Here is a 13,506-nt window from a genome sequence, read left to right as displayed (position 1 = left end):
TGGCCCCTGGTCGTCCCCTGACATCCAGTGCCTGCCTGGCAGTGTAGCGTAGTGGTCAGAGTGTGGCACGAGGTCTGGGGAGGCCAGGGTTCAAATCCCCACTTAGCCACAAAGTTCACCGGGTGGCCTTGGGTCATGACAAGGGATTTGGAGGTGAGCTTACCTAATTTACACCTTGCGATAAACAATATGCACAATAAAACACAGGCACTCGTCGAGTTTCACGCTTCTTTGAATATTGCAATGCCGTTTGCCAGCCAAGGAATGTCTGGCAAAAAGCATAGAGCAGGGCGGGGGAGTAGGCTTGCAAATGCATATATTGGTGAAAATGGGGCTAAAATGCATTCTGTTAGTGAAAATTGCTTTGCAATAAATAAATAAATGTGTGTATTAGGCAACATTGCATACAAAATATGTAGATTAAGAGACATTCAAACTAATATGCTGACAAATATTTAATGCTGACTTTAAGAAACAACAGCAAAATGATGTGGAAATGTGGAGAAGTGAACTTAAAACTGGAAAAAATAAGAAACTGGGAGAAACAAAAATCAATAAATTTGCTCATCCTCACCTCTGGCAAACGTTGGCCCATTAATTTCAATGGATCAGCCCTTAGTAGATTGTAGTTGTACATAACCCACAGTCCTTCAGCCTAATCTACCTCACAGGGTTGTTGTGAGGGTGAAACAGAAAGAGGAAGAAACAAGCGTGTCATAAATAAAATAAGTAATATTTTCAGTTTTCCAAACCATGGTTATTTCTTTACATTCTGAACCATAGTTTGGAAAAATCAAATTGCCCTCTTGTGCACATAGCTGAATTGCATTGCCTTCCCATTTGATCAAATCATCATCTGTCATTACGTCTGAAGCAGCAAAACAACATTGGAGTGATCCACCCAAACGTTTGGCCGGTTGGGTATTTTCTTCTCGTTGATGTTTTTTTTTTAAGGAAACCCCACACAGAGAAAAGTGGCCCTTGATTCAGTGTGTAGTACATGGTTATGGTTTAAGAGATTATTAGGCTTTAGGGCCATTGCTGAATGGGAGAGATGCTTGTTGCAAGTCTGAACGGAGTTTGCCAGGACATTTCCTTGAATGCACTTACAAGCCTTCTCATGTTCAAAAGGGAAAAGAGCCAAGGGTGTGTGGCTGACATACATGCTCCCACCCTTCCACACATGTTTGCCCTTACCATTGTCAAGGCTGAGCGCCCAAAGTGGGCTTTTTATGACAGCGTCACAAATCCAGTTCAGAGTGAGGGTCGTGCTTCCGGCCCCCACTCTGAATGGGCATATGGCTTTTGCTTCCATTCGCAGCCATCAATGAATGGTAGAGACGCTTGTGTTGCAATGGGGCAAAAGTGTTAGGTGAAAATTTCCCTCTCCTACACTGATAGTCGGTAGCAGATGATGGAAAAGATCCCTTTCCTTGAGACCCTGCAGAATCCATCAGACAGTTGTGTGCTAGATGGACCAGTGATCTGGCTTGCTATAAAGCAGCTTCCTACATTCCCATCCTTTGCCTGCAAAAAGAGATTTTCCAAGAAACGCAGCATCTCTCCGGCATGAAACCGCATCACGAGGCAAGCAGTGGGAGAACATTTGATATTCAGTCCCCAATTAGGGCTCTCTTCTCTCCTCTTTTCTCCTCCCCCTTTTTTTTGGCATGCAGCTGAACAATTCCTGAGTGCTGCCCTTCCCCTGGTAGCTTCAGAGAGGTGGCTTCAAGGAAAAGGGATTTTCAAAATGTTCAGTGTGCGAAACCAGGAGGGAGAATGGAGAGGGAGACCGGATCATCAGCCTCCTGGCCCTGTACTTTGCATGTTCTTGTCCCTCAGGAGGAAGGAAGCCAAATGGAATGAGGTGGCCATTAGCTAGAGCTGCTCCTGCGTCAGGTCTGAATGAATAAGATACAGACAGAGCCCTTCGCTTTGTGCAATACCTTGGCTTGAGAATGGTCCAGTTCTCCTCGCAGGGCTAAGTGTGGAGACGAGGGCTCACACGAGTTAATGCAGTTCTGTAAAAGTAAAACTAAACCCGAATCTTTGCATATAGAAAACTAGTGTGAAAGGAAGAAGAGCCCTAGCCTCGCTTTCTCACTGACATGCTAGATTTCTCAGCGCAGGGATTTTTCTTGGATGGAGGAGCATTCAGTGAGGTGAAACACCACCACCGTTCCCGGCAATTCGATGTGGTATAGTCCAAACACACTTTAATCACCCAAGTAAGAGCTAGGCCTTAGCATCACCAGCAATTTAGTGCAGGGCGGGGGGTGGAGAAGGGAAGAGAATATATAACATTTCTTGGTAGCTCCTTACCTAACTTCAGTTTCTATAAAAATTCAAGCTATATTCCCTGACTCCAGGTGTCCGGAGTGTGTCCATGGTACATGGTACATGGTACTAGTGTAGCACACTGCACATGCTCAGAGGTGCCCCATCTTTATTGCACTCTCCCCTCAATCTCCTCCTAATCTTCAGGTAGGAGAGGTACCCATCTGAAAGCTGAGTAGAAGGAAGCAGGTAATTTGTTGCTGTTGTTTAGTTGTTTAGTCGTGTCCGACTCTTTGTGACCCCATGGACCAGAGCACGCCAGGCACTCCTGTCTTCCACTGCCTCCCACAGCTTGGTCAAACTCATGTTGGTAGCTTCAAGAACACTGTCCAACCACCTCGTCCTCTGTCGTCCCCTTCTCCTTGTGCCCTCAATCTTTCCCAACATCAGGCTCTTTTCCAAGGATTCTTCTCTTCTCATGAGGTGGCCAAAGTATTGGAGCCTCAGCTTTACGATCTGTCCTTCCAGTGAGCACTCAGGGCTGATTTCCTTAAGAATGGATAGGTTTGATCTTCTTGCAGTCCATGGGACTCTCAAGAGTCTCCTCCAGCACCATAATTCAAAAGCATCAATTCTTCGGTGATCAGCCTTCTTTATGGTCCAGCTTACCTGGAAGCAGGTAATAATGTGAGGAAATGTGCAAAGTTTCACCTGGCAGGTTGCCCTGCATAGCCTTGTTTCTTCCTTGCTTAAGGGAGGCACCAGAAACTTTGCGACAAGCAGCCACTCATTATCGCAGCCACTCGCCAGCTTCCACTCAGACCTATTTGCTTGTCTAGCAACCACAACAGTTCAGCTAGGGAAAGGGGCAAGTGATGGAAACCTGGGATCATATGTACTCTCCAAAGTTTGGACTAGGTTCGAACCTACCCGATCGATCCAATATGAGATTGGAAACATGGGCATCCTTCAGAATTTGCACTACTCTAAATTTTGCAGCGCAGTTCTCTACTCAAGTAATGGGTCCAAAAATGCCTGTATTAGTGAAAATAACATTGAAAAATACATTATTTTCCCGGGAAATTGCATTGAAAAAAAATGTGTATATTGGGTAAAATTGCGTAAGTGTGTGTATCAGGAGAAATTCACACTAAAATGCGGATGACTTTTTCATGAGGATTAAATATATATTTATCCATAAACTGAAGTGGAAATGTGGAGGGGAGAGAGAGAGAGAGAGAGATTGACAAATTTACCCATTTCCCCCAATATCTCATCTGGCCAGGAGGAGGGAGATATTCTCCTGATCCCAGCAGGTCCTGTTTGGTTTAATTTAGGCTTAATGGGAGGTTATGCAAAGGTTACCTGAAGGCTGAATGAGATTAGGACCACCCAAGAGGTGTCAAGCCTCTTGAGACTTTCTGAGTATGGATTCCTTAAAACTAAGCTGGGGAAATGGGGGACAGGAGATTTATGTAGGAGCCTAACAGGGATTATGGACACCTGCATCTTTTTGTCTCAATAAATTTAGGGGCTTTAGTGAGGCCATTTGTTTGCTGTCTTTAATAAAAACTCAGATTGAAAGCGAAGCTTACTAGACTCCTGGAACAACCTCTGCAATGCAGGAATCCCAGCGAAAGAACCCCTGGCAGATGGCCCTCCAAACCTGGGCCCTCCAAACCTGGGCCAGCCTGGCCCACCACCTCCCAGGGTAGTCCATTCCACTGCCAAACAGCTCCTACCACCAGAAAGTTCTTCCTAATGGTTCATCTCGTAACTTGGATCCATTGGTTTCGGGATCCCACCCTCTGGAGCAGCAAAAAACAAACAATCGTGCTCCATCTTCCTTGTGACAGCCCTTCAGATATTTAAAATGGTCACTGCAACTGTTGGGCAGAATCAAGGTGGTTATATGCCTTGCTTTCCTTTCCTTGAAAGAACCCTGTATTTGAAGGAATGTCCGGGATGAGTCTGATTTATGTATAAGTAACCCTGAGAAGTGAAAGCGGGCATGTGTGTGTGTGTGCTGGTTTGTCCACTCCAGGGGGCCGAGGTGTCTTCAGCCCCCTCAATATTTGTTTGAAGGGGGCCAAGCATGAGCGGGGCTTAAAGGTGGCTATCAGCATGGCGGCATTGCATCCATTGTTGGCGTCTAGGGCATGTGTGTGCACAAGACAGGACCGGGGGCTTGGCACAAAGGGTGACCAAAATCCACTGTGCCAGCCCAACCCTCACCGCCACTGCTGGGTGGGTGTGGGGCACAGAGGGTTCACAGGGCAGCACTGTGCCACCTGCCTGCCTGCGTCCCTGTGCAGGGGGGAGCCTGGTTAGCTGATGCGGCCATTGGCGGGCGCACTCCCCAACACTGACCGGATAACCATTCAGTGAGGGGGCAGGGGGCGCGGTGGCAAGGCCAGGCTGGGCTCCGGGGCCCAGAGGCTTCTGATGGCAATCAGGGTGGGGTTCCGGGGACGACAACATCTACCTCGCACCCCCCTTCAAATCATGCGCCCGGGGCTACGGGCCCCCATGCTACGGCCCTACATAAGCATTTAGCAGAAGCTGTACAGCAGACTGAGTCGCTTTGCCCCACTCCCCATGGTGAGATGCATTGCGTTTCTGTTCAAAGTGAGTTGCTCTTTCACGAGTGTACCCTCTTTCGCACCAGCACTTGTGCATAGCTTGTACCTGGACCCAGCACGACGTGTGAACAAGCCTTGGTTTGCGCAGAGCCCCTCTGACCGCCCCCCTGCCTTTTTTCCCCTTCCAGGCGCTCCTTTTCAAAGGTCTCAGCATCCTCATGCTACCTCCTGCCGGAACTTCCACCTGGGCCCCCAGCCTCAGATTTCCACAGACTTCCCCCTGCCTCACGCCGTCCAGCCTCACATGGCAACCGCGCACCAGCACGGAGGCCCCCTGCACCCGCCCCTTCCGCCTCTGCCTGCCCTGCCATTCCAGGAAGTGACGGGACCCTCTTTCCTACCTCAGGCCCTTCACCAGCAATACCTCCTCCAGCAGCAGCTCCTCGAGGCCCAGCACCGCAGACTCATGCCTCATCCCAGGTAAGCAGCATCTCTACCATCAGCCAAGGTAATGAGCGCGACCAGTTTGGGACATCCTAACAGCCAGTGTCTTCCACATGCTGTTGGACTCTTCTGAGCCCCTTAGCCCCAGCCAACACGGCCAATGGATTGTGCGAGTTGCAGTTCTGCTTTTGCAAAAAACCAAAACAAATATCCCTGCATGCAGAAAGCTAGCACATCAGGGACACTATCCCTACTGTGGCCTTCTTCCTGGTGCCTTAGCTCTCCATGGCACCCTGCCTCCCCACCAGGGAAGAATGGGTGAGGGAAGATCTACAGGAAAGAAAGATAGACATTGGGATCTCCTGCCCTGGTGGATATTGCCGCCTGAGGCAGTTGCCTCACCTTGCTTCATGAGTGGGCCGGCCCTGACTACAGCTCCTATCAATCCGTACCATTAACTAAGCTGGCTGGGGTTGTAGTGCCACAACATCTGGGGATCTAAGGTTGAAGAACACTATTTTAGTCCAATTCCCTGCCAAGGCAGGAAACACACAGCTGTTGCACCATTTCTTCCACTCAAAAACCTTTAGCAAAGGTGGGTGGATTTCAAAGGCTATAAGTTAAATCAATTGACCATTTGGGGGATGCTACCCCATATGGGTGGGGAGTGAGAATGACACACAAACTGGGTGTCACTCATAAAACTATCAATGCTTAGTTATTATGGTAGGCAGCCATTCTCACTCCCCACCCATATGGGGTAGCATCCCCCAAATGGTCAATTGATATTTGTTTTTAATTTACTTTTGCTTTTGAGTTGCTTTTAACGTTTCATGATTTCATTCTTTGGTTTTATATTTTTATGTTGTTGCAAATCCCTGCAATATTTTTTTATAATAAAGTGATATATAAATATTTCTATAAATAAATAAAATAAATAAACGTAAGCATGCAACACCCTGCCCTTTCCCTGCTTCTGTGGGCTGAAGTGGTACCGTCTAGAAAAAAAGCTTCACTACTTAATTCTGGTATATAGCAGGTCTGGGAGGGACTTGTTGCCCTCCAGATACTGATGGACACTCATCAGCCACAGTCAGTATGGACAGCAGTCAGGAAAGATGGGAGATGTTCTCCAACAACATCTGGAGGGCCTTGGTTCCTCATCCCCTGGCCTAAGATCTTGAACCTCTATGCACATCAACAGTGTACATAAAATGGGGTCAAACCACGGGGTGTCTGTCTCTAGAGTGTCCCTACTTGCATGAGCTTTGAGGAGGCATCTGCTTGGCCAACCTTGAAACCACTGATCACTTGAGTACGTGGGCCTTCTGTGTAAACAATTCAAATGTATTTCAGCCTCCCCCAACCTCCAGGTGTTGTCAGACTACAACTCCCAGAATCCCCAGCCAGCATGGCACAATCGTCAGGGTTGCTGGACGCTGTAGTCCGGAACATTGGGAGAACACTAGCTTAGAAAAAGCTGCCGTTAATACTTTGTCCAATCTGTGAATACACTCTATTGACTCGGATGCTTTGTCTGCAGGTCACCATTAAGCTCTGTGCAGGCAACTGATCCAGGGTGAGTGAAGATGCGTGTGCATGCATGCGTGAGTTGGCGAGGTGGGTGAGGAAGTGTGACTAAATCTGCAGGCACGGCCCTATTTGCATTCAGTATACTCAGAACACCAGAAGACACCCTGAGTGTGCATGGACCAGCCATGCATTTTGCCTTCTGCTGTTTATGCAGAAACTCACTGCAAGCTGAGTTAATGGCATAGCATCCCACTGTGCTTTGAATATAGGCTTGTGCATGCTTGACAGCCCTCCATTTTGCAGGGTTCCGGAGTGCATGATCAGAGCCAGTGTTCACACCATTGTGTTTGTTTTCACAGGCTGAATGTGTATAGCTCATGAACAATGGGGAGAGGCAATATCTCAATACAGTGGTACCTCGGTTTACAAACACAATTGGTTCCGGAAGTCTGTACTTAACCTGAAGCGTACTAAACCTGAAGCGAACTTTCCCATTGAAAGTAATGGAAAGTGGATTAATCCGTTCCAGATGGGTCCGCGGAGTACTTAAACTGAAAATACTCAAACCGAGGTGTACTTAAACCGAGGTATGACTGTAGTAGAGCGCATGCTTATCATGCAGAAGATCACACGTTCAATTCTGGGCATCTCCAGTTATTAATTTTTTTAAAAATCCAGAAGCATATCTCTCTCTCCCCTGCTGCTCCCCCCCCCGAAAGTCATTGCCAGTCATAACAGACCAACCTTCACCAACTATGCTCTATTTGTTACTGAAATCCATCTCCCATCACCCTGACCAGCCTGGTCAAATAATAGTCCAAGGGCCCCCAGTTGGGGGAGGCTGGAGGGCTAGACAAGACTGGACAAGGGAGGCAAGAACATAATAATAGCCTGCTGGATCAACCCAATGGCTCAAATAGTCCAGCATCTTGTTCTCACAGTGGCCAATCAGGTGCCTGCGGGAAGCCGGCAAGCAGGACCCAAACATAAGAGTACTTTCCCCTCCTGAAGTTTATGGCAACTGATATGCAGAAGCACACAGCCTGGATGAAGAGCATAGCCAGTAGCCATCAATAGCCTTTCCCATGAATTTGTCATGGCCATAACTGCCTCCCATGCATAGTGAGCCGCTGCATCACCCAGGGCGGAAAATTACCGTCCACCTGGAGGGCGTGGCATCACTACATAACGACACATGCGTGTTACATAACGACATGCGTCGTTACGTGGCAGGGTATCGCTGCCCCCCAGCGACTCCAAAGCCGTGCACCTCCAGCTCCAGATAGAAAACCCGCTCGGCACATGTAACGATGCATGTAACGATGCATCGTGCTGCGCATGTGTCGTTACGTGGCAGGGTATCGCCGCCGCCCCGCGACTCCAAAGCCCCGCGCCTCCAATTCTAAACTCCAGGTTAAAGGCCCACTCAGCGCGGGGGTGGGGGGCATCAAGTGGCACCCCCCCCCAGAGTGGAACCCGGGGCGGACCATCCCCATCTCCCCCCCATCGCCCCTTCTCCCATGGGAGCAAATTCCATAGTTTTGACCTGGCTGCTTCCTATGATCCTGATCCCCCAACCCCGTGCATTCATGGACCCTGAATCAGTTGTCTGAACAGGGTTATCAGTGTTGCTCTGGATGAAGGATTCAGAACTGTGGGGTTAGGTGTCAAACATGATCCTCTTTCGCTGACCTTTCTTCCTCAACCCTGCAGGCGGACTCAGGAGCGTATCTCTGTCCAACCTCATCGGTTACATCCAAGCTTCGAATTTGGCCATCAACTGCAGACTCCTCAACCCATGGGCCCCCAGCCCAGATATTTAGCAGAAGGAACAGACTGGTAAGTCATTCCTTGCTGTGACAACTAGGGTGAAACAGAAGGCTTGTGATACCAGTTCCCATGAGGAACGGTTGAAGGAGCTGGGCATGTTTATAGCATGGAGAATGGAAGACTAACAGGACACATGATGGCAATGTTCAAATATCTGAAGTTGTCATGCAGACAGTAGTTTAGTGGCAAATTCAGAAGTGCAGGATCCCTTAATGAGAGTCACACATCAACACCCCCTCACAGTCACACCCCCTTCTAAGATCATGCAACTTTCTAAGATAATACAGTGTAGTAGTAGTAGTAGTAGTAGTAGTAGTAATAATAATAATAATAATAATAATAGATGATTACCATAATCAGTGCAAAGCACCATGTATTGCCTTTCAGCAAGATCTATTATTTGCACATACTGTACATTGGCAAATTATTTGGAATGCTCGAGTATCTTTGTTTGGAGTAACTTAAGTTGTCATTTTCTCGAAGTTCCATTGTACATGACAGAACTTGCACACCATTGCCTTGAAATGGAAGCACCTTGTGTTCTCAGTCCACCATAATGATTAGTTTTGGAACATCAGAGCTTTCCCTAAATATTCTTCCAGTGTTCCTTCTTCTAAATTACCCTAGGAGCCAATCCACAGTGGCCGAATCACCTCCTTTTACTCTTAAAAAATACAAAGTCATTTTTTAAGCCTCAGTGACTCAAAAGCTCCCCTTTCATGCTGATTGGGCAGCTGTAGGGCTATGGAGACAGGGACCTGGCTGCAGAAATAGTAATGAGTCTTCCACCTCTTGCAATCCTGAACATAGGTGCCAACTCCCAGATTGAAAAATCCGGGATCGACGGCAGCGTGACACCGGAAGTCGCGCTGCGGCCATTTTGGAACTGGGCAGAGCAGCACCGGAAGTTGCTTCTACGCATGCTCTGCCCATTTCCAAAATGGCCCCAGCGCCAGAAGTCGCACTGCGGCCATTTTGGAACTGGGCAGAGCAGCACCAGAAATTGCTTCTACGCATGCTCTGCCCATTTCCAAAATGGCCGCAGTGCCAGAAATCGCTTCTGCGCATGTCCAGAGACTCCAGACATGTGCAGAAGGAGCCTCCCCGGGCCGGTAAGAATCCGGGGGATTTACGGGGTTTTCCCAGTGGGAAACAGCTGGAAAAACGGGGGTTTCCCGGGGAATACGGAAGACTTGGCAGCTATGATCCTGAACCATAGGGTTGCCAGACTCAATAGAGGACAGGACTTCTGTGCCTTTAATTGCCCTGCTCTCTTTTGAGTCTGGAAACCTTAAAGAGAAACCAGCAGACCCTTTGTTTAATTTCCAAGCAAAGGGTCTGCTGGTTTCTCTTGAAGGTTTCCAGACTCAAAAGAGAGCAGGGCAATTAAAGGCACAGAAGTCCTGTCCTCTATTGGGTCTGGCAACGCTACTGAACCACCACACCTTTACCTGCAGAAGATGGAGCAGACTGGTTCTGCATTGTTTCAAATAGCAGAGTGGTTTAACTATCAACCCCTCTTCCCAGGGAACTCTGGGAATTGTAGCTTTGGGAGGGGGAATCTGAGTCTTCTAACAACTCTCAGCACCCATTAACAAACCCCAGCTCCCAGGAATCTTTGGCTCTTTAAAGAGTTATCATAGTTCTTTAAATGTATGGTATGAATGTCGCCTTCATGTTGCCTTTCTAGAAGTTCATAGAGAGGAAGATGGGGATAAAAACAGAAGTGGCTGGTTCCAGAGAGAGAGAGAGAGGAGAAAAAGACTATTGGCACTCATTTTACACTAATTTGAACTTGTTTTGCACAGGATCTCAGAGTCCTTTCCACATAAGGAAAGTGGATTTTGTGGAAAAGGCCAACAAGCAGAGAAGTTTGATGTTCAGTGCAGAATATCAGCATCCTGCTTTAATTTAACAATCACACCCTACTTGGATAGTGGGGGACACACACATTTAATTGGCTGTGCTGTTTTCACTTTCTCTTGACTACTGGTGCTTCGAAACTCCACAGGGTTAATGTATATACCGACCAAACTCTGAACTATTTGGATGAGTCACTATGCCTCCGGACTCATGTTCCTTCTATCCGGTGAAAGATATAAAAACAGCGTTAGCCATTGGGTTGAACTCAAAGTGTATGTGTGTTGGGAAGGGGATGGCGAAATGGCATACTTTGTATAAAAACGTTGCACAACGCTTGATAGCGATTTGTATTTCTGCATCCTTCCAGGGATCTCAGCGTCGATGCTGGCCTAACTCACAACCAGTTCCAGGTCAGGCCAGTTCCACAGCATTATCAGCATTACTTAGCGACACAACGAATACAGCATTTCCCCCGGAACACTTCCTCAACGCAGATGGTAAGCGAAGCAGGAGTTGCTGGGGGCCAGCTTGAAGCCTGGCTTAGACTAACAGCATGGTAACCAGAACTTGGTGATGGAGCACATCCTGCCCCAAATTCTATCCCTAGCATTTCCAGCTCATTTGATCCTTGAGAGCCATTGCCAGTCAGAGTAGGCGATACTAGCCTATAAGGGCCAGTGGTCTGACTCCGCTTAAGGGAGCTTAATGAGTCCACGTCTGTTCCTGGACTGCTTGAATGAATGATGCTTCCCAGCTTGGAAATACAAAACTTGGCAGCTCATAGTGCTAGCATTTGAATGTTCTCACCCGGATCAGATTTCTGCCTCTCTCTTGCCCAAATCCCCACTTTACTCTCACCCAATCTTCTCTTTTTGCTGCGTTGGTAATAGTGTTGGGGTGGTAGGAGATACCACCCCATCTCTCCTCTTCCACCTCTGGTGCCTGGCATGCAAGATTGGGTTGCTCACAACACTCACCTCTGAGTTCTTCTCTGGCTCAGATTTTAATCTGTGCTGGAGAAGTAGTCAACGTCTCTCTCCTACCCACCTCCCTTGTGAGGGTGCCCTGTCCCCTCTTCCCATCTCTGGCACTGGGCATGCACCAATGCTTGGGAACTAAGCTACAAAATGCTCTGTGTCTTAAAAACTAGCATATCGGGGGAAAGGCTATGCCAGAACCCTTCTTCCTGACATGTTAGTTTTCTACGCGGAGGTGACAGGAACATTTAATCATGTGGTTTCTCCATCTGCCATTTGGAGTGGTACTGGTACAGTCCGGGGATAGTTTTACGATGCAATCTGCTGTCTGTGTAGACCGGGCCTGAGTCACTGTCTCGGGGAAGGCAGTCAAAATATAGGTGTCTATCATTCCTGTCAGCTGATTGCTAGTTAGGAGCCGGCACTGTGGGAGGCAGTTCTTTCTGAATGGATAATCTGACAGCTTTAACAGAAATGATTGCTACAGCTGGTTGGGTTCTTTTACACAAGTGCTTGAAGAACCACTTGCATCGCTGACGGCAGAATTGTACCCTAATAATCTGAAATAATGTTGGGTGCTCCAATCTAGCAGATAATCTTCCTTTGAATTAACCCTTTTCAAAGGGCATTAAGTCTTGTTTTGAATACTACTACTACTAGCAAACTCTTACTTGCTTGCTTGCTTGCTTACTTACTTACTTATTTTTGCACAATGCCTCACAGGTTGTTCATGAAATTAGAAACTACCCTTATCCTCAGCTTCAGCTACTTGCTCTTCAGGGACTGAATCCAAACAGGCACACGTCTGCTGTGAGGGAAAGTTATGAAGTAAGTGCTCCCAGCTTGAATGAGCCCCTGGGCCTTTCCCCCTGCAGGTTCTGTATCCGTTTATTCATTCAGCCACTATGGCCATACTCTCCTGTAACAGTAAGCCATAAACAGGGCTGGCCCTATGATGAAGCAGAGTGAGGCAGCTGCCTCAGGTGACAGGTGCTGGGGTGTGGGGAGTGGCCAGAGCTGTGAGTCCCCCATGGCTGCCCTGTACCCTCTAGATTAGCCTGATGCCCTCAAGAAAAGCAGAAGACATGTCTTTCACCAGTATTGGAGTAAAATTCAACTCCCAGTCCAATTAGCTTCTGTATGTGGTTTCAGGGTTGAGCGCCATCTTGCCCTTTGCCTCAGGCAGCAAAATGTTTTGAGCAGGCCCTGCCAATAAATGACGGCTTATTGCAAACGAGTAGTGTGCTGATATGCACTGCTGAATCACATCCACCCCTCTCTTTCCTGTGCCATGTTGGGAAGACACAAGTCAGAGTTAGGTGCAAACCAGCCCCGGCGCTTCCATTAAGGCGAACTAGGCCACGGCCTAGGGCGCCAAAATGGAGGGGGCGCTGACCAGGCCGCCCGCCGCCCGCCGGTGCTGCCTCAGGCCGCTATCCGGAGGTGCGCGGGGCTGGGGCTGCCTCCTCTGAACAGCTGAAAGGCGGGCGAGGCGGCCCCAGGTTCGCACTCCCGGCGAGAAGTTTCGGAGGTGCACGGGGAGCGGCAGAGAAGCGGCAGCGGCAGAAGGGTGAGCGGGGCCCACCAGCCAGCATGATCAGCAGGGTCTTGCAGGCTGCAGCGGAGCAGAGAGCGGGAGAAGGCAGCCCCGCCCCCAGGCTCACGCTCCCAGCGATCCCCGTGTACCTCCGGAGCTTCGTGCAGGGAGCGGCAGCCTGGGGCCACCTCAATTGAACAGCTGAGAGGTGCGGCGAGGCGGCCCCAAGCTCGCGCTCCGGGCGTGAAGCTCCGGAGGCGCGCAGGGGGAGCGTGAGCCTGGGGCCGCCTCGCCCGCCTTTCAGCTGTTCAGAGGAGAGCGCCGCCGCTGAGGAGCTCAAAGCGTCCCCTCCACAGGCCCGCGCTCCTCCCACCAATGGAGGGGACGCAGGGGCAACAGCGGCGTGCGTGCGTCATGACGCATGTGCCCAGGGGGGCGCCAGAAAGTGTTTTGCTTAGGGCGC

At 49.0% G+C, this 13,506-nt stretch overlaps 1 protein-coding gene across 1 annotated transcript in view; it reads left to right on the top strand.

Moving 5' to 3' along the window:
* ARK2C (arkadia (RNF111) C-terminal like ring finger ubiquitin ligase 2C) overlaps window positions 1–13,506 on the top strand; it is a 78,614-nt gene that overhangs the window by 53,610 nt on the left and 11,498 nt on the right. Inside the window, exons 2-6 of the mRNA XM_035100848.2 lie at window positions 5,048–5,339; window positions 6,847–6,882; window positions 8,550–8,675; window positions 10,897–11,026; window positions 12,230–12,334. Coding sequence (XP_034956739.1) covers window positions 5,048–5,339; window positions 6,847–6,882; window positions 8,550–8,675; window positions 10,897–11,026; window positions 12,230–12,334 — 689 coding nt within the window. The remainder of the gene's footprint in view (window positions 1–5,047; window positions 5,340–6,846; window positions 6,883–8,549; window positions 8,676–10,896; window positions 11,027–12,229; window positions 12,335–13,506) is intronic.

The sequence above is a fragment of the Zootoca vivipara genome, chromosome 11 (assembly GCF_963506605.1).
Source record: "Zootoca vivipara chromosome 11, rZooViv1.1, whole genome shotgun sequence".
Lineage (NCBI taxonomy): Eukaryota > Metazoa > Chordata > Lepidosauria > Squamata > Lacertidae > Zootoca > Zootoca vivipara.
This window is presented reverse-complemented; position numbering and strand designations above follow the sequence as displayed.